The 22,516-nt window shown below is 37.6% G+C and overlaps 1 protein-coding gene across 5 annotated transcripts in view; it reads right to left on the reverse strand.

Annotated features, from left to right (window-relative positions):
- CDKAL1 (CDKAL1 threonylcarbamoyladenosine tRNA methylthiotransferase) overlaps positions 1 to 22,516 on the reverse strand; it is a gene marked incomplete at its 5' end in the record, with an annotated part of 552,436 nt that overhangs the window by 392,202 nt on the left and 137,718 nt on the right. For all 5 annotated transcript variants that reach the window (XM_081143988.1, XM_081143989.1, XM_081143990.1 and 2 more), the window contains one exon: positions 8,557 to 8,653. In XM_081143988.1, coding sequence (XP_081000114.1) covers positions 8,557 to 8,653 — 97 coding nt within the window. The remainder of the gene's footprint in view (positions 1 to 8,556; positions 8,654 to 22,516) is intronic.

Consider the following 22,516-nt stretch of genomic DNA (forward strand, 5'->3'; position numbering starts at 1 on the left):
AACTCTACCAAACTCTGAAAGAAAAAAAGGCCCTAGCCGGTGTTGCTCAGCAGTTAGAGCTTTGGCCCCTGCACCAAAGGGTAGCAGGTTCAATTCCCAGTAAAGGGGACATACCAGGTTTGCTCTCTGGCCCCTGCAGGGCACAGGCATGAGACAACCAATCAGTGTGTCTCTCTCACATCGCTGTGTGTGTGCGGCTCTCTCTCTTTCTCTCACTCACTCCCTACCTTCCTCCATTTCACTCTCTAAAAGTCAATGGAAAAAATATCCTTGGGTGAGAATTAACAAAAAATAAAAAATAATAAAAATAATAATAAAAGGGAAAAAATGCCTTTCTATCTCCATAAGAACTATATATACAAAAAGCCTTTTCCATCATGTGTGTGTTCAATTTTTTCTCTTTTACAATAATTAAAGTTTGATCCAATAATCAGCATCTGATAGGTTAAAGTTTAGTACCGACTTCTCTATAAAAACACTTTTCTCTCTAAAAATTTCTCTCTAAAAATTTTTCTCCAAGCTGGTAAGAAAAGTCCTTACCTCTAAAAATGATATTTATTGGAAGAGAGCTCAATTTCCAAATCTCTTTAATTTGGGGAAATCCAGAGCAGTCACCAAACTAACTTAACATCTTTTAACTCTACTAGATGAAAGATTTCTTGAATTCACAAGCCTGTGAACAAATTTGCTAATGAGTTAAACAAAAGAGTACTTGATGCTAGATGGGGTTTAACTCTTTGAACAAAACTTTCTCATCTCCTTTCATCTTCTTTCATCTCTTCGCTGAGAAAAAAATCTTCCCCCAATAGTAGAAACAGCCCTTTCATCAAAAATTATATGACAGCACATTCCACACACGACTAAAAGCATATTTTCTACCTGAATGGTACCAGTGAGCGACTAACACTTAGTAAGAGATAAAAGTTACTAACTGAAAGACAAGGCCAGGCTGGACGATGCCAGCAAAATGAGTATCAGTACCAGGAACTTTTTTCTCTTAAATCCAATTAAAATACCTATAAAACTTTGTGTAGTGGGGGCGGAAAATCTTTCAGCAATTATAACAAAATTCAACAAGCTAAACTCAATTATACAGAGAAACATTATTTGGGACATTAGAATATTATCATATGAAATAAATGGACATGTTATGAAGTATAAAAATTATTTCTAAAGTGATACTAAAGTTAAAACAGTAATATTAGAATTAAAACAGAAATATACATTAGAGTTGCAAAACATCAACTAATAAACATTGCTTTACTTAGCAGGCAGAATAATGCCTCTGAAGAATGTTCAGATGTCCTAACTCCAGAACTAGTGAATGTGTTACCTGACATAGTAAATGGACCTTGAGATGATGAGATTAGCCTGGATTATCCAGGTGGGCCCAAGATGGGCTCTATTCCCAGGAGTCCTTAAAGGCTAAGGGACGGCACTGGTCCCTTAGGTTAGAAGGCCACAAGTCAAAGAATGTGAGTGCCTCTAACAGCTGGAACAGGAAAGAACAAGGACTCTCTCCTAGAGCATCCAGAAAAGAATGCACCACTGTCTTGACTTTGGTCCAGTAAAACCCATGCCCAACTTGTGATCTCCAAAATATGTGTTGTTCTAAGCAACTGTGTCTTTGGTAATTTGTTATGGAGCTTACAAAACTAATATACCAATTAACAAACAAAAACACAATAGAATTAGCATCATAAAAGAGGGAAAGGAAAAATTAAAAAATAAATGCTCCAGGGATAGCTAGGAACAATATGGAAAGATTAAGTAAAATTCATACCTTATATTTAACAAACATTCACTCAAGAAATATTTACTGAGTCAGACACTGTGCTAAGCACAGAAAGTAATATAAAAATGTGAGGTAATAGCAAACAAAATCCCTGGCTTTATAGAGCCTATAAGCGTCCATCATACTAAACTGCAAAAAGATTGAAGAGTTGAATAAATCCTTTCCATTCTTTAAAAAGCAATTTTAAAAAACAGAGAGGAAATGGATACTTTATCAGACCTGTTCCTGATCTTGGGGACGTAACTTTTAAGTTTTGAGACCAAAAAAGAAATTACCCACTTACGCCCCCACAAAATATTCAAGGTTTCTACTATATCAAATTTTTGAAATACAGTGAAAAACAATGATAAAAAGACAGACAAATCTTTTCTCTATGTTAAAACAGACCGACTTTTCTACTGTTGAGTTGTAGGAGTCCCTTACATATTCTGCATACAAACCCTTTCAGGAGCTATGCGTTTGCCAAATATTTTCTCTCAGTCTATGGCTTATCTTTTCATTTTCTCAACAGCATCTTTTGAGGAGCTAAAGTACTCAATTTTGATAAAGTCCAATTTATTAATTTCTTTTCTTTCATGTCCTAACGAATAGTTTCACGTTTGTGTGTGTGTCCTACCTAAGAAATAGTTTCCTAACTCAAGCTCACCAGAAAAGAGGGAGAAAGTGGTAAAAGACTTGAATGCTTTACCAAAGATAAATGGATGGCAGACACACGAAAATATGCTCAATGCCATTAGTCCACAGAGAAAAGCCAATTAAGACCACAATCAGATACTACTACATACCTAGTACAATTGCTACAATGGAAAAACTGGCAGTACCAAGTTTTGGTGAGAATGTGAAGAAACTTGAACTGCTGGTGGAAATGCAAAATGGTAGAGCTGTTTTGGAAAATACTTCAGCAGTTTCTTAAAAGGTTGAACAGATGCTTAACATGTGACCATACAATACCATTCCCAGGAATTTACCCAAGGTAACGCAAACATACTCACACAAAGACCCACCTATGAGTGTTTAAAGGAGCTTTATTTTTAATAGTCCCAAACTAGAAACAACACAAATTTCCACCAACTGGTGAACAGATGAACAAACTATGGTTCACCACACAGTGAAATAATTCTAGGCAATAAAAAGTAACAATTAACAATTACAACAACATGGATGAATACTGAACCCGTTCTATTAAGTGAAAAAAGCAAAAAGCAAGAACACATAATTCCAGTTATATGACATTCTGAAAAAGGCAAAGCTATAGGGACAGAAATCAGAGCAGTCACTGCTGAGGATTGTGGGTATATGTGTTTGGTCAGAGGACGGGGCTGAGTACAAAAGGACACAGGGTACATTCTAGTGCAAAGGAAATGTTCTAGGTCTTGATTTTGGTGATGCTTACACAACAGGATACATTTGTTAAAATTCACCGAAGGCCAATTTCACTGTATGCTAATTATACCTCAATGAATCTGACTTAAGAAAAAAGATTAGTATCAATAACTTATAAGAAAACAATTAACAGATAATAAATGAAGCACATACAGAAAAAACCACTAGATTATACTGCCTCTGACTCCACCCAGTCCTGTTGAGTCTGACTTAAGCACTGCATTGAATGCAAACTCCACCTCCCCATCCACACCACTCTATCACTCATTTGCACTACTCCAAACCACACATCTTAAAACTATGGCCTCCACGTCACACTCAAGTCAGGACACACTTCTGGTCTTCCTTCTCCCTTCCAGGCACCCCTAACCACACAAGCTTTTCCTCAGACATGCTGATGTTTCTGCTCAAAAGCCCTTTCTCCATTCATCAAACCACTACCCAGACATGTTTTATTCAGCTCTGTATCTCTAGCAATAGTTTAGTTCTAGGCACACAGTGGAATCCAGTGCTCCACATAGTTTCATTCCCATGTTCCATGTTAATTCTACTAGTAAGTGAATTCATTTTTTTAAAAAAGCTAATACTGATCCACTTAACTATGTGCCAGGCACCATGCTAAGCACATTACAAGTATTGTCTCATTTAACCCTTACAAAACTCAGTTATGTTCTATTATTATCGCCATTCTACAGATGAGAAAACTGAGGCACAGAGAGGATAAGTAACTTGTACAAGGTCACACAGCTAGTAAGTGGTGCAGTAGGGATATGAACCTATGCAATCTAGCTCCTGAATTCAGGATCTTAACTACTATAACACACTAATCTTTTTATAATTCAATAGGTGAAAAATGTGTAAATAGGTAAATTAGAAAAGGCCTTAAAGAAGGCAACAGATCTAGGAAGGTACAAACATGAATGGGCTTTTAAATTTACATGTCATTCTGTTATGATACTGCCTTTTTTATAATTAAAAGTAAAATAAAAACAAAAAACAGCCATAATATCAGAAGAAGAAATATTAGGAGACATGAAGTAATGAAAAACAAGAAGGACACAATTTCTCAAGCTTTGCACTCAATGTTATTATGACATTGTTTCACTTCATAAATTTATTTACCTTTTACAATATGGTATATAGTAGAAATATTCTCAAATATAGCCTCTTTCAAATGCTGCTTTAATTATACATATAATTTTCAAAATCAAAGGGCTCATATTTGAAATGGTCATCATGCTGCTTGACTTTTCAGGATCAGAGCAACCAGCCAGAAAAGATGTTTAAATCACTGCAAATCAACAGAGTAATAGGCCTCAAGATAGGTGGACACCTGCATTAAGCCACACTTTTGTTTAGCTCTCCAAAGAAAAGGTACATCTGTCTGCAGTGCTCACAGCATGCACATCAGGAAGTTTTGTCATCTACAAATTTTCAGCATCATGTATTCTGCTGTGAAGTGCATGTTTTAGAATGTTACAAGCACGTGCAATTTATTTAGGATTTCTAGAGAAATTATACAATTATTACAAAGATAAGCCTAATGAATCAAGACTAAGTACAAATGCAGTCCTTGTTCATTAGCACAGAAAACTCTATACAAAATGTACAGGTTTTGTAAACATGCTATCCAGGAACAGAGTAAAAACCCAACCTTCCTAATAACAGGGATCTCTGGTTTTAGAGGCTGCTGCATTCCTACCACCTGGAACAGTAGCTAGCACATAGTAGGCACTCAAAACAACTTGCTTTCTGGCTGCTCTAACCGAAAGTTTCCTGCCAACAAATGAGTTGAGGAAAAGGAGAGGAATATTCAACAGGGATAGTCACGAAATTATGAAACTACCACCAATAGCTAGACACAGAGCAACCAATTTAAACATAATAGGAATAGGGGAAAAAATGACACTGCATGAAAACTCATTCCAAGGTGGGCGGTTAACCATAACTATCTGCCAAAAGAGAAATGAAAATTTTCACTGTCAGGTCAAATGTTCCAAGATAGAGAAAAAGTTCAAAAGACCTTGACTTGTTACCTACAAATACTTATATTTTAGGCATAAAATAAAAACTTCATTAAATCATTATAGGAAAAAACTTTTAGTTAAAAAGATATTTTCATCTAAGATTTCTACATTTTGAATCTCTTCTTTCTCCTCTCCCAATGTGAAAAAAATGAGACAGCTCTGTGCTCCGGGATGGGAGAAGGCTACTGCCACCAAAGCCAGTTTTGCACCTAGAGGTTGATAGGTTTTACTTCTATTTTCTTTCCATGTGCCACCACGCAAATAATGTTCATCACAACTCGGTAGTTTCAGGAGGCAGCAAGACAGATACTGAAAAAGGCCCAGGGGTCAAATCACCAATTATTATGTACCCTCACCACATTGCTCTCCCTGATTATGAAAACAAATTAAATGTGCCATTTCTAAAGGCTGATATTGATGGAAATTAACATGTTACAACGGTAATAACATCCTTCTTACTTACTAAGTATCTGCTCGAATGCTATGAGCATTTGCAAACATGGGAGAGTATGTCTTTTAACTAAAGTGTGCACTAAGCAGCTTGCTCACCCATAGATCCCCACCTAACGGCAGCTTTTTCTTCCAGTCACTCAGTCAACAGAACTGACACACCCTCCCTGCATGGTGGGGGGAGAGAGATGAATCCTAGGGGGAGGTGAAAGCACAGAATGCCCTTACAGCTGTTCCCCTTCCTCCTCTATTAACACCCTCCCTCAGATTGCTCTGATGAAGAAATTCTGCAAAGGCCTAACAGTTCCCAGCAGCCTGTAAATCAAACGTGCAAGACAATTCCAAACGTCCTCCTAGAAACACTTCCCGAAATCACTGAATTTAAACATCTCCATATTTTTTCACACTTCAGAATTGTTTTCCTTTGTATAAACCAATATACTTCATTTCTTTATTTCAATGTAACCCATTTTATTTCAGAAGGTTTCTGATTTTATAGCAATTCCAACAATTCTATTCAGAAACAGCCTCTCCAAACACCGACTGCAGATGATTTGGGTTTCCTATTCCAGAATTTTTTTCTGAAATTTTTGGTTCTGTGGACATAATTTTTATACATAGTCAGTTATGACAGATGTCATACTGCTGTTACCGAAAACACACTCTATAAAATGATGCTAACAAAAAACAACCTTAGAGTCAAACAATAATAAAGGCTGAAAATAAAATTAAATCACAACTGTGAAATGAAGTTTCTACTGAGGGTGTGATTCAACTCCTGGAAACTTTTCACAAGTTTAAATTACAATAAAGCTGACTTTAAATAAAATAATGACTTTAAATTAAAATAAAAACCTCTTTGTGGACATTAACGCGTGATGTGTATTTCCTAAAAGTCAGAAAATACTGATATACAACAATTAAGAATAGTTAATTTTATTATGGAATACCCTTCAATAGAATATTAATGAAGAACTTAAAGTAGTTAAAAACCTCATGGAATAAAAGCTCATGGAAAAAATAAGAAGAAAAAATAGTTTGGAGGTTATAATTAAGTAAAATACACAAAGATGACACATCTGAAGAGAATAAGCAAGGTTATAATTATTGCATTAGGGTGATGGAATTATGAATTTTCTTTCCATTCACTTTTTAAAACGTGTTCTTAAGTTACTCTTCCAGTTATGAAGGAGCAAAACAAAATAAATCTAAAGAAGTTTAAAGGTAATACAATGAGACCAGGTGACAGAACAAAGAGTGTGCTAGATTAAATAGAAAAACAAAGTTTAGCTGCCACAGCTGTGGGTTTACATTATTCCTGGAAGTCATCTCCCACAGGAAAAGCACTGGGCGTCCTCCCTTACACTATCTGGAGAATCTCCCCTGCACCCTACATATACTAAGCCCTTTACTGCACACAATGGAGTACAGGAAAACGGTACCATATGTCCATAGAGAAGGGGCTTTTGTCACACTATGGAAATTCTACTATTCTGGTAACTTGATTCCTTGAGATGAAATCAAAGATGAATCCCAAACTTTTACCACATTCCATCTCTAAAACAAAATTCTAACTAGTTTCCTATTTCCCTAACACAGCAGGATTGTGTTTACAGAGAAAGTTAGTCTGACGTGAAAAGATAACTCAGGAGTCCATATTCATTTCATTCCCTAAACCAAGAGAAATCAAAATGTAAACAGACCAATGATGAAAACAAACTAAGTTCCCAAACATTCAGGTTCTGTTTGTTTAACACGAGAATGTTTGTTCAAAGATTATTAAATTTGCTAGTGGGGCAAGGACTTCACAGCAGAAGACAAGTTCATTACACTAAGAATACAGTATAAGTACCTGTCAGTGGTACATCAAATAAGGAAAAAGCCAGTAAGTCTCAATCCAGGTGCCAATCATTCGCGTACATGTTTTGTATGCACATACAACATTTTTAAGAACTAAAGACTTTGGAAAATGTCGGTACTGCACACTGAGCGAGCTCAGTGGAGTGATGGGAAGGGTGAAGCACCAGCACGTGGTCGACAACACTGACTGAATGGGCAGCTGGAGAAGCGCGCTGGCCACAGAGTGGGAGAGACAGCAGACAGCAGCCTCCTGACTTCACAGAACTGGCTGCCCAACGGGGGAAAGGCATGCCAGCGACAAAATACAAGGGAAGATTCATTCAGTGTCAGTCACCAGCACTTACAGAGTGCCCACTGTATGGCAGGCATCATGGGAAAGGCGGAAGAAACACAGTGAGGGTTTTAAAAAAGCTGAACAGCTGTCATCGCGAAGCTCATAATTTAAACAGTAAGGTAGGCTTAATTCAAAAGATCATGTGCATTAACCCCAAAATCACAACTGTGTGAAAAGCTGAGAGAGCAAATGACGATAAACTGCACAGTGAGCAAAGGGAGCAGAGACAGGATTTCTGAGGACGATACAGACTTGCCAGAGGAGGCTTGTAGAATGGCAGTGTTGAAGCTGAGACTTGCAGGGTGACTGCAGGGAAGTGGAGCATTCCAGAAAAAGGCATCGGTATGGGCACAGGTGTACTGGGAGATGACAAGTAGTTTAGTGGGGTTGGAAAATTACAATGACATGGCAATGCCGGACAGGCAGGCAAAGACCAGGTTATTATTAAGGATTAAATTCCATGTTATGACTTACTTATTCTGTTAGTGTGTTTTTTTAATGTGATAATCTAGAACATATTTTTGTGCTAAGATGAAAAAAGTTACACAGACATGACAAAGTTTCATGGCAATAGGGGAAGTACGTTGAAGACAGTCATAAGTATAACATGGCTTGTAAGTAACGCAGGAATAGAAAATAAAGTGTGGTGTTATTACATGTTTTAACAACACAAGACTTTCTCTTTTTCCCATCAGTCACAAGCTTACCCCTATGATACTCAGTCCTCGAAGGTAGTCCTGCCGAGGCTGGGCTTGAGGAACACATCCAGCCAGCACTATCTTCCTTTTCTCCTCCTGAGCTCTTCTAAAAGACCGAAGAGAAGACAACGTGAACTCTTTTGCTCGTAGGTATACCCGCAGAAACTGATGTCAGTGCATATAAATTCTCTAAATAACAACAAGCCCATTTAGCATGAAACTAGATTTTCTCACAACTGTTTAAAGAAAACATACTATAATAAGATTTGTCTGTATCTATTTATCACATCACAAATAGGGTATAAGAAGTGTTCAGAGAATGATTAAATGAATGAATGAATAGGCAGAATATAAAATACTATTTTAACAGCACCTGTGTGTGTTTCATTTCAATAACTTAGAGTGCTTCAGTACAATTTTTCCACTTGGAATCCTGAAAAAGCTTGTTAACAGAATCAAAAAGATCTGACTTCCGTGGATTGCTTAACATATCCAAGAGAGTAACTGCCTGCCTCTGCCACCTGGCTTTGCTTTTTTATCAGTACCAAGCACATCACTGCACATGAATAGTTTTCTCGTGATAAATGTGAAATACCTTATCAAACAAAAAAATCTTTCCATTTATATTAACAATCTATACAAGGAAGTAACATCTGGTTTCCACAAGAAACCAGCCGTAACACCTAGAATCACTGCCAAGCATCCAAGAGAATCTGTGAGATCACCAATAATTAAATCCAAATTAAAAGCCTGATTCCTATAAAGTGATTCCATTACTTAATTATTAAGTACATCTAAGACGTGGTGGTGTTTAAGGAAACAGTAAAGAGGGAGACGTGCCTTGAGCTCAACAAGCTTGTGGTTTATAATAGATGAGATGTAAAAGGACGTAAGCACCATAGCATCAAATAAAACGCCCGTAGTGACAAAAAAATGTGCAGGCAGCATATCATGGAGAGAAAAGAATGTGCACTTAGGAAAAGACAGCAAAAAGCTTCACACAAGTACTGGGAGAAGTTTAAGGGGAAATAGAAGGTGGAGAGGGTGGAAAGGGAGGCAGAGAAAGCTCCGGCATTTGTTACACCATGGACAAAGACGAGGGAGAAAGGGGGAAGGAAGTATTTCATTACAGAAGGAATTTCTGAATAAGGGAGATTGATAGGGCATATATTGTAGAAGGAGCTTTAAGGAAGAGGCTGAATAGGATTTAATTTAGCCGGCAATGAGAAAATCTCTTAAGTTTTGGTGGCAGAACGGACACAGTGGAGCCAAACTTTGAGAACATGGCCCTGATGACAAGGTGCAAAATGAAATAAGAGAAAAGAAACCAAGAGGTGGGGAAATTAATTGAATATTCTTGACAAATGCATGTGAAAGATGAGAGAAAGAGAGGGAGAGAGGGAGAAAGAGAGAGAAGGAGGGAGGGAGGGGGAGGGAGAGGGAGGGAGGGAGGGAGGGGGAGGGAGAGGGAGGGAGGGAGGGAGGGGGAGGGGGAGGGAGGAATGGGAGGAGGAGGTGGAAGGAGAGGAGAAAGGAGGGGAAGGCAGAGGGGGGATGATTACAGGACAGGAGATGAGTTCTCTTGCTAAAATTTACTTGGGAAACCCCAAGAAAGAATCAAAGGTGATGTCACGGTTTTGAGTCTAAGGCATGGATCAGCAAACATTTTCTATAAAGGGCCAGATAGCAAATACTTCAGGCTTGGCTGGTCATAGGTCTCTGTGGCATCTCCTTAGCTCTGCCACCTTAGAGCAAAAGCAGCCACACACAATACTTAAACAAATGGGTGTGTCTGTGTTCCAATAAGACTTCATATCAAAAACAGACAGCAGGTCACATTTGGCCGAAAGGCCAGAGTTTGCTGTTCCCTAGCCTAAGAAAACAGGCAGCCATTAGCTGTCAGGAGAAGCTGGCTGAGAACTGAAATAGAAGGTAAGAAATTCACCGGGGACACACTAAATCTGAGGATCCACTAATGCCTATCAAGACTCTGGAAATGCAAGTCAGCTGGCTGGGAGTGAAGCTTGGGGTAGATTGGATTCCAAAGCGAGAATCCAATTGAGTACAGAACTTTAAGATTGTTTAGAGATGTGGAGGCATTTCTATAGGATAAAAATATTGGTATGGAAAACAAAAAAGAGGTAACATCACCATCACCAACAATATTGTACCAACAATAGTAATCATGGTAAGCATTTATATGGCACTTCATCAAGGTAACCATTATGTAGCTAGTTATGTAACACATCTGAAAACAGTACAGCCGATATATAACCACCGGGGGAAATGTTCTGGTGACGGCTTAAACATTCGATCAGGACATGAAACTGTCCCAGGGTGACTTTAAGGGAGTAAGCAGATATCAGAAAGTAAAGGCGAAAGTTCAAAACAGAGGTGCTCCACTAAGTAACTTATTTAAAATAGTATGCAGGCTTTTACTGAACGTGGCTTTACAGCGAGAAGGTAGACCAGAACCAGAATCTAAGCCAGAACTCACACCCAGTTATGAAACATCAATGCCACACTTTATGTGACCCAATAAAGTACAAAAGCTTTAAGGCAATTTCTCCATGAGTATTCTTGCTCTAAAGATTCCCTTCCTACACCCTATTCTTTTTGTTGAGTGAGTTTTGTTCAGGTTAATAAATGCCTTTAAAAAATCTCTAGAAACGCATCCAGCACAGGCATAGTTTAAAAAGCTTTCAAAATATGAATGCTGATAAAAATAATACCTTAACCAGAGACAAAGAAGCATGGAACAGACTGAGGAATCTCAGAGGGAAGATGGAAGGCAGGGTGGGGAGAGATTAACGGAAGAACTTCTATGCATATATGCATAACCCAGGGGCATGGACAACCATGTGGGGAAGGCCTGGGGGGGTGGGGAGGAGGGGTAAACGGGGATAAGAAGAGGACATCTGTAATACTTTCAACAATAAACATAAGTTAAAAAAACAACAACAACCTTGAGCTCTGGCCTTTGGCACAGTGGTTAGAGCATCAGTCTCACCCAAGGGTCTCAGGTTCAATTTCCAGACAAGGACATGTACCTGGGTTTTACATACAAAGAGATTTCACCCCACCCCTTATATCATGAAGTTTAAGGTTCAGTGGTATTTCTGTGTCCTTCTAGATCCAAGGCAAAGTAAGATGAGTGAAAAACAGACCACTGTATACATGATACTTCACTACATTTAAAACTGCATTTAAGACTCCCACAGGCCATAGTATTTGAATCAATCATTTCCATCTTGTTAAGCTAGTTAAAGTAAGTAAAACACCCCTTCCTTAAAAGGATTAACATAAAAAAATAATCTAAAGTTATGACATGTATATTCCTATTATAAAGAATATCCCTATAAAATGAAAAGCAAAAATCTGTCATTAGTTCACCTCCCCTAAAATCATTATCCTGATCCTCTACTCATGGCAAACACTTTAGGAGGTAACAGCCTCAGCAGAGGAAAGGGATAGAGCGGAAGGAAAAAGAAATGAGGGAAAAAAGGAAACTCAAGAGTATATCAGTATATCAGGCCTTAATAAAGTGACATTAAGAAGAGACACTCTGATCACCTGTTATATTTATTCAACTCACCATCCAATTTGCACATCTCATTGTATGTTACTCTAATTATCACATGCACCAAGAAACACTAAAATTAAATTACAACATGAATCTATGTCATATTTTGAGGAAGAAATGAGGAAAATTTACTGTTCTGGCTCCAACTAAAAAACGAATTAAAGAGATTAAAATTCTGAAGGAAAATGCATACTTGGGCTCTATCCTGAATAAAATTTGAACTGGAGTACTGTCAGATCCCACCCCTGTTTCTGATGAGAGACCCAGACAGATTTGAATTTAGAATTAGCTATATAGTCTGAATAAAAAGTTGTCTTAAACACTTAATTTATAACAGGTTTCTAAACAAAATTTTTTAGGGTTTTACATCTTTTTCAGTCACTTTCCCAAAGAGACATTAGTTAATATAAAAACTGATCTCTTGAAGGGGATAACAGAAAAACACTTGTTATTTTCAAAAATACAGTAAGAAGTGACCAAACAAGAGATACTTGTAACTGGGAAAGGTAAAAGTCTGCAGGAGTAATCTCCCTGGCTAATTTACATGATCATAGAATCCCCAACGCCTACATGACAGAGAGGCAACAGAATAGATGAATTTCCTTCAAAGCTGCCATAACTGGGCTTCAGCAAGCAGTAACTCCTGTATGATCAAGAGATTTCATCAGAGGAGCAAGCAGCAGAGAATAACTGTACTTTAGGGCAGTATTAAACACTTATATTTAACATGCTCTTGTTGAACTAGCTAATTCAAAATGAATCACTGTCCCAAATTACCAGTACTGTTCATATGCCATTGACTGATAATAACAATAGTTTTTCAAAAGACATCTCTTCCCTACAAGAAGATAAGCTTCTCGAGGACAATGCCTAGATGAGATTCACTTTGAAAACCAAAATTAATTTTAGACTATAATAAAGAATAAGAAATCATTTATTTGAGCAAAAGGAGCTATAGCGCAGGAGACGCAGATTCAGGTAGCAACCCAAATTGTGTTCTGCTGAGACAAAGGGGAGGCCACCTTTAATTGCAAAAGTTCCCACTTAAGTTCCCAATTAGGTCTGTTTTACGTAAATGAGGTATCCAAAATAATTATTTCTGATTAATCCAAATTACACATTCCTGATTGGTCAGCATTATGGATCCTGATTGGTAGTTATGGAGCAGTTCTGACTGGATGGAGCAGGTCTTGGTCCACTGGGTGAAAGATGAGACCAGCAACTCCCTCATAATAGCTGACGCAGCTGGCTTAAAAGAGCAGGGCACAGCATGGGAAGCCGAGAGCTCAGCCTAAGGTTCTTACCAATAAACAGTATGTGAGACGCCCCTGTCAGTAAATGGCTATTAGGCTCTTATTATTTATAAAATTTGGGCCCTCGCTGACCATGGGGAATCCACCTTGGCAGATAAATTCCTTTTCAGAGTTCTGATCAAATGAATCTTTCTTCTGAGGATCCACAACTCTACATACCTGAGGGCACATTTTCAAAAAAACTTCTTGCAATTTAATAAATGAAAGAAAAGCCAATACCAGGACATAACACGACAATCAATCACTAACTAAAGTTGTGATTAAAAGCCATGCTTATGTTTCTTAAAATTTAATAAGGCCACCATTAAACAGGAATCCATCTTGTCCATCAACAGAATTCTAGATAATCCAATCAGAGGAGCTGTATTTGATTGGTGCCAACATAATTTATCCACGTTTAAATTTTATGGCAAATCACCACAGGATTTTCACTTTCACAAATCATATAGATAATTAGTAAGAATTAATATCATAGTCTTAAGAATTATTTTCTTAGTGTTTAAAAACACTATTTTCCTCTCAACTCTACTTCATCCCCTCCAGCACTTCTTCTTTAAAAAAATTCTATTTCCATATCTTCAGAAAAGTAATAGAGCATTTGGTTTTAATTAATCTGACCTCAGATTAAAAAGGTGTTTATCATAAGTACAACTTTTAACTTCACAAGGGGAAAAAGATTTTTTTTACAACAGCAATAAACAGCTGATCACAGACAAATCTAGGAACCATTGCTCACTCCTAGTTCCAGATAGGAAAGCAATGTCAGTGAAACAGAAAAGGCCCTAATACCAACATAAATGTACAAAACAGAATCCATTTGGGGGAATGGGGGAGGAATGTCAAGCTTATATTGTTTGCAATGACAGCCAAAAAATAAACTTCATTACACTAACACTAACATCACCCACACTAACATCTATTCAAATTATCAACTGAAATCACCAAGCAAATGACACAATTTAGCAACATGACTTAAACAAACCTAAATATACCATAGTATACCACAAAAAAGAGGTTTTCTTCCTTTATTACCTTCTTCTATTATGAAGAAGAAACTAAAGCTAAGCAGTCATATGGAAATGAACAGTGGGCTCCCTTGGAGCCACATAAAAGAAAAACATGCTTAGAGTGCCTCATCTATGTTCAATGTTGTCACCATAAGGTACAGCAACAACAATAAAGAGGCTACATGAAAAACAATACAGAGTACTGCCTCTATTTATATAATAAACCAATAGTTATTGAACAGTCACTATGTAGCATGTATGAAATATCTAGAGTTAAAAGTTACATATGCTTAGGCTGAGAGAAAAGATTGGGTTGGCTTTAACTACATAATCCCAATAATAATCCACTTCACTTCATCTGTACAAGCAAAGCATGTTATTCTTGGGATGCTTTTTTAATTATTAAGGCTAACTGATATCTGTAGTTAATGTAAAAGCTCCATTTCCTTCTAAAGATTTTTGAGTGAATTCTACACAAGTAATCTATTAATTGGTCCTTTAAATAACTGTTTGTTATTAATGCACACACATGCGCAAACACAGTGAGAGAAAACCAACTCTATCAGATTAATGTTACTGTTTTAATCTCAGAACTAATAAACAAAGTATTACATAGCTATATTTTTACACATAAAAAAATTTCAACTGTTATGATCACAGAAATAATATAAAAATCTTAATTTGAAGCTAGAAACAAAAGAAATGGGACCTGAAAGAAATAAGAAAATTAAATTCAGAATTACTGCAGAAAAACTGCTGTGGAGAGCAAGTTGTAAGTAAAGCCCCAGCAGCTGCTGTTATCAGTGCCTTATTTAAAATTTAAAAATAAGATGTGTAAATTTACTATCTTCTCAGTACTTCTAAAATGCAAAGCCAAATTATGTAGTCTGATCCCAGTAGAGAGTAAATGAACAGAAAGACATATTTCTGTTTCTTCCCAAAATTCCACAGAGAACACAAAAATTCACATAAATAAGAGTAAATCCACAGGGTTGGCGGAAAACTGGAAAAGGGACCATAAGCAACCCAAATCATGGAGCAATTTGTGTTTTTCAAAAAAAAAAAAAAAAAGTGACTTTTACATAGAAAACCCAATCATTCAAAGATAAAAGGGGCTGAGAAAAGCTGACCCACATAATCAAAGATGGACAAACAATGATTTGAGTCTCCTCACCCTCAGAGCACTTGGCTTCCCAAGTTACCTATAAGTTAAGGCCACAGTAGAGCTCTCAATATAAAAGTAGAAGGTTTTCTAAACGGGCCTGTAAGCATCAGCAATGCAAACAGGCAAGCAGAACAGTGCCACCAAATGAGTTAAAGCCACCACAGGGTCCCAAATTCACCACACTTAAAAGACCAGCAAAAGGAATCCAGTTCTCAGCTAATTGTGATCTCGTGGTCCTTTTTATTACTCCCTACGCAAACTAGTCAATGCTCCTAAAATAGAACCAATTTACACATAACATACTGAAAAAGAAAAACCAAATGATTATCTTAATAGAAGCAGAAAAAGCATTTGACAAAATTCAACATCCATTCGTGAAAAAACCCTCAACAAACTACCATTAGAGTAGTTCCTCAAACCGCTAAAGATGCATGTAATAAAACTACAGCTAGCATCATGTTTACATCATGTTTTCTCCCTGGTATGAGAAACAAGGGAAGGATGCCCACTCTCATCACTTTCACTCAATATTGTACTAGAGGACCTAGCTAGTGCAATAAGGAAAGAAAAGGCATATGATCAGCAGGAAAAGAAATTAAAAGGTTTCTTCACAAATAAAATTATTAAGCATGTATAAAATCCTAAAGGAATTTAAATAAAAAGCTACTAGCACTAATAAGTTAGTTTAGCAAGACAATAGGATACAAGAGAAAGTGACAAATATTGCAGATAAGCAAAGACTTCATATGCAAGAAGAGTCCTGAACAAGAAAAACACCCTAAAGCAGTGATTTTCACCCTTTTTCATCCCATGGCACAAAAAACTAACAACTAAAATTCTGCAACATACCAAAAAATATATTTTTTGCAGTCTGACAAGAAATTAGGCATAATTTTGATTCATTCACACTGGATGGCTTTCATTGTGTTGGCTGCTGCCATTTTTACATTTGACCATCTAAGAAAGAAGAGGCCAGTGCCCCTCACTAAATCAGGTATTGTATGTTCTAAAAATTCTTGAGGCACACTGCTTGAAAATCACTGCCATAAAGCAATGGAACAGAAAAAAACACTAAAAATTATCATTCAAGAAACTGATTTTTAAAAATTTTAATATCTGACTATATATTAAAAGATCATACTATGTATGACTGTTGTCCCAAAACAACCAACACCAAGACATATTCTAATATAACTGTTGAACTCTAGAGAAAAAGAAAAAATTCCTTTGGTCATTCAGAAAAAATGAACACATGACTTATAAGGGGAAAAAATTATGCTGTCACCAGACTTAAAGAAAATGTGACCCAAGGATTTTATATCCCAAAAAAATTGACTTTCAAGTATAAAGGGCACTAACTGTTAACATGTCACAACTCAGGGGCTGTTGTTCCCATGAGTCCTTCTAAAAAAACCAGTAAGAATGGCTTCAAACACCCAAAATAACTAGAAGGATATTTACGTAAGATCTAGTGTCAAGCATAAACATGTAGTTATTTATAGGGTGAATACCTAACGAAGGTTACAAAGGAGGAACTGAGTATGTACCGGCTCTATGATTTGACAATGTAAATACAGAACTCCCATTAAAAATATTTGGGAGAAGAGTGGGGATAGCATTTGCAAAAAAAATGTTTACTTTTTCGGGAATCGTGATTGGTGGGGTTGTAAAGTGGAATAAAGCTAAAAGGACTATGGGATCATTCTAATTCTACTTTCCCCTACATTTTTGAGAACTAGGATTCTTGGTGAAGAAAGAAGGATGCTTAGATGTAATATATAAGATATTTCGTTAATAAAAGCTGTAGTCCTAAATGTAAATTAGAAATATCAATATGAATTCATGAGGTATTTTATCTTAAAATTTGTGTGTGAGAATGTGTGTGTCCACTGAAAAGACTGAAAAAGCCTAGAATCAATAACTAACACAGAAGCAAAGCACCCAGATGTGAACATGAAATGTCATTTCCCTTTTTTTAAAAAAAAGCAAAGCTTCTTAGGGAATGGCTGGTTCCAAGTCTGGGACCGGGAATGTAGAGGGTGAACTTGAAAAACCTTATCATACACCTGAGAGTAGCAAAGCTATCAGAGAGTACCAGAGTCACATCACAAAACTCAGAAGCCAGCCTGAAGGGGTTCACAGTAACCAGACGCGGGGCAGCTTGAACCTGGATAAGAATTTGCTATGGACTGAAGTCCAAGTATGTTTAAACTCATGGGTTTCTAATCATATTTTTTTAAAATATTTTAATCCTCACCCAGATGTTTTTTATTGATTTTGGAGAGAGGAAGGGAGAAAGAGAAAGAAATATTGATGTGAGAGAGAAACATCGATTGGTTACCTCCCATATACACCCTGACCAGGGACTGAACCCACAACCTAGGTATGTGCCCTGACAGGGAATCAAAACTGCAACCTTTAGGTAGATGGGATGATGCTCCAATCAACCGAGCCACACTAACCTTTTTTTTTAAAAGAGGTTTTCAATCACCTTCTGAGAATGTCGGGAAAATAATTCATTACTTTAGGAACTGGATAAATAAAATAATTTAAAATGTATTCTGCCTTTCTCTAGGAACGCTATCAATGAGTAAATAGCAGATGAAGGAAAACATTTCCTTATAAAATTATTACAGCTAATTTATGACAACAAGATGATAAAACAATATCACCATTTTGCAAACCCCATAGAAATAATGAATCTGGGCACTAAGCATGAAATGGCTGGTAGTAGCATGAAACAAGAAACAAACACTCATTATGAGCCTTCTAACAAAAGGATACGATACAATATTTACAATACAATACAATACAATACAATACAATACAATACAATACAATACAATACAATACAATACAATACAACAAAGTTCTGCCAAGGTTTTGTAGCCAGCTGTCAATTTGCAGGGAAAACAGAGGACAGAGGAACATGTTGAACTGCAACAAAATCTACAGACGACAGGAAGCCCATAGGTTAAAAGTCCCATGTTCTTCAAAATGTAAATTATAAGGAAAAGAAAAGATTAAGAGATTTAAAATACACAACAGGCCCAGCTGGCCAGGCTCAGCAGTTGAGCATCACCCTATGATCCAGGAGATCAAGGTTCGATTCCCGGTGAGGGCACATGCTGGGGTTGCAGGCTGGATCCCCAGTGGGGGGCGTGCAGGAGGCAGCCGATCAATGACCCTCTCATCATTGATGTTTCTACCTCTCTCTCTCTCTCCCTCTTCCTTCCTCTCTGTGAAATCAATAAAGATATATTTAAATAAAATATAAAATAAACATCAGGTATTTTTTAAATGGGCAAGATTTAGCTTTATTGTCTAAGAACAAGTCTAGGGTGATAAAGCCATAAGGGAACATAAATAAGTGATTATTATAAAAATCAAGACAGTGGTCACTGGTGGAGGTGAGGAGAGAGCTATGATTGTGATGGGGACCATAAAGGGGTTTCCAAAGTGGCTAAGCAACACTTTATTTCTTGAACTGGGTGAAAGTTACAAGGGCGTTTGACTTAAAATAATTTACTAACATAGATTTTTCTGTGATTTTTAAATTTTTTATTGTATTTTACAATAAAGGAGTTAAAAGTAAATATCTTCATTAAAAATACAATAACCAAAGATTTCGCAGTAAACAAAAAAGGGAAGAAAAGTAAAACTGTGGTAGCCGTCTCTTAAGTCTTTTGAAACCTCTCTGTATATCTCAGAACCCACATGAAGGTGGTTTTAACCCATGGTATAGAAACAGGATGTCAGTTAGCGGGAAGAACCCTGATGTATGCTTGTAGAAACTAAACTGTATTCTGTCCTCTGACCATACTGGTCAGAAGTAACTAGAATGACACTGAAAATAATAATTCAGAATTATTATTGAAGAGATTTCAAAAAGAGCACCACAAAAGAGCTCATTAATTTTCTATATTTTACAGTAATTAATTAAAATTAACACCTATACCATTGAAAGGGCTGAATGGAAAATGAAAAGTGTGAAGAGCGCACAGAACACGCCTCTGCCTGTTCTCCTGTACTGTGTATGAGCAACTTCCCCAGTTCTTTCTGAGAACACAACAGTATTAAAAGGCAGGCTGGTTCAAGAAGGAAAACCCTGTGCTTACAGTCCAGAGACCTAAAGACAGGTCCCAGTTCTACCATGAACTGACAGGCAATCCTTCCTCTCTGAGCTTTAATTTTCTCACATATACACGAAGGGGGTTAAACAAGATTGATTCTGAGGCTTATTGAAAGGAGGGGTGTGGGGTGTATTCTGATTTATGCCATACAAGGCTCAGTAAAATCAACTCTCCTCGTTTACGTAAAATATATTTGGGCACAGATTGCTAACCACTATAACAAAAACAAAAAACAAAATAGCTAAGGGAAAAATATATTTCTTAAGTATTATTTAGAAGAGAAAACAAACATTTTATATTGTTCTAACATGGCTTCTCCCCATCAAGATTCTCAGCAGATGATCATCTTCTTATTCCACTGAAAAACAGAAGAAATCAGAACAGAGCAGCTGTTTCTTTCCACCACAGTATCTATCAAACTACCTGCTCTGTATCAACACACAGTCATGTGCTGCATAACAATGAGCTGCATACATGACAGTGGTCCTGTAAGATTACAATGGAGCTGGAAAATTCCATCACCTAGTGCTGGCATAGCTCAACGCATTGCTCACGTGTGTGTGGTGACGCTGGTGTAAACAAACCTATGGCTGCAAGTCGTATAAAAGGACAGCACATACAATTATGGTACATACTACTTGATGGTGATAATAAAGGACTGCTACTGGTTTCATAAATTTCAATTGGGTGATATGCTCTGAAGTCCTCCGAAGTCCCTCTTTTTAATCACTAGGTTCCCATTCTATGTCTTTTTTTTTTTTTTTTTTTTTACTTGCTGAAGAAACTGGGTTGGTTGTTCTAAAAAGTTTCCCAGAGTCTGGAATTTGCAGATTACATTCCTTTGGTATCATTTACCCTATTTTCTCCCTCATCTTTACTACACTATAACTATATTTTTATTACTATTTTAGAATGCGCTCTACTTATTAAAAAAAAAGTTTGCTGTAAAACTGTGCCATGTTACACCAGCAGCAGTCTCACACCTCTCGTGTTTATTCCCTCTCTTGAATATATCATTTTCTCTCTGCTTGATTTAATCTCGTGTTGTTTTGTACAGTAACATGTTGTACAGGCGTGTAGCCTAGGAGCAATCGGCTATACTATACAGCCTAGGTGTGTAGTAGGCTAGACCATCTAGGCTTGTGTAAGTGCACTCAATGATGTTCACACAATGATAAAACTGACTAATGACACATTTCTCAGAACGTATTCCCAGTAGGTGTTAAGATGCATATGACTGTGCCTGTCTTCCCCTCTGTTAAAACAGATAAACTGTCCTTACTCTCATCTAAATCCAAAGCTTCTGCGTGTGTGATAGCATCCTGGCACCTCTTGCATACTCTGCTCCTGTATTTACCCTTTGTAATGGTCCTCTTTCCTTCTGCTAAGCAATTTCCCCTCTATAGTGGATCATATCCAATGGCATAGGAATATTCAGTGACATCCCATTTTAAAAATACAAACAAAAACTCTCCTTTGATTCTACATCTTCCCCTACTCTGCTCCAGCTGCATTCCTGCTTCCCTTTATAACAAACCTGCTACAATATGCAATCTGTACTGTCTCACTTCCTCGCCTCTCATTCTGTTTTAAATCCACTCAAATCAGTCTTATATCCCTATCTCTCCACTGATGCTGCTCATCAAGAACCCCCAGGAGCTCCCTCAACAAATCCAATGAATCAATTCTCAGTCTTCATCTGACTTAGTCCCTCGGCAGCACTTACACAGCTCATCACTCCCTCTCCTTGAAACACATCCTTCCCTTGGCTTCAGAGACAAAACACTCCTGGTTGTTTCTGCCTCCACTGAGCCTCCTCCTTTGGCTCCTATTCCTTGGATTTGTACTTCTCTGTACACCCTAACTCTGTAGGTGATCTTCATCAGTCTCCCGGCTTTATACACCAGGATGATGACTCACAGATTCATATCTCAAGCCCTAACCTCATATATACTGTAGATCAAGTCAGGTATCCAGTAAGCACCTTAAATTTAGCATGATCCAAACAGAATTCCTCATTTCCTATTCCCATACCATCCCCCACAAAGAAAAACTCCTTTATTCTTTCTCATCTCGGATAAATGGTACCAACATATGCCTGATTATCAACCCCTCTTTTAACCACCCACACACAAAAAAACTAGGAGTACCCTGATCACTCTTTTTTCTGGGTTCGATTCCTAGTCAGAACACATACCTAGGTTGCAGGTTTGATCCCTGGTGAGGGTACACACAGGAGGCAACCAACTGATGTTTCTCACATCAATGTTTTTCTCTCTTTCTCTCTCTCCCCAGCTCTCGCTCTCTCTCTAAAAATCAATAAAAACATATCCTTGGGTAAGGATTTTAAGAAATCATAAATAAAATAAGTTGTTTTTTTTTTAATTGTAAGGGATATCTCGGCTGGGGAGGTACCCACCCCCGGAACAGCAGGGGGTCCCAGCCCCACACCAGGCCCCCCCAGCCCAGGGTCCCAGTGCCAGGAAGAGAACTGCCCATAACCTCTGGATGTAAAAATCAGCGGGGACTGTGGCTGAGTGAGAAAGCTCCTGGAGTCCCAGGCAGCTCCTCTTAAAGGGCAAAACACAGACCTACCCTGACTCACTCCCTCTGAGCTCCAGTGCTAGGGCAGCAAACTGAAAGGAACCAGGGACATACGGGGAGGAATTGAATTGTCTGGCATCAGGGCGAGAGCTGGGGAGAGCACCTATCTGACAGACAAAAGTGCTGTCAGAGGCCACTGTTCCTTTTCTGAGATACCGTCCACA

This window comes from Miniopterus schreibersii, assembly GCF_964146895.1.
Source record: "Miniopterus schreibersii genome assembly, chromosome: 8".
In the NCBI taxonomy this organism is placed as follows: Eukaryota; Metazoa; Chordata; class Mammalia; order Chiroptera; family Miniopteridae; genus Miniopterus; species Miniopterus schreibersii.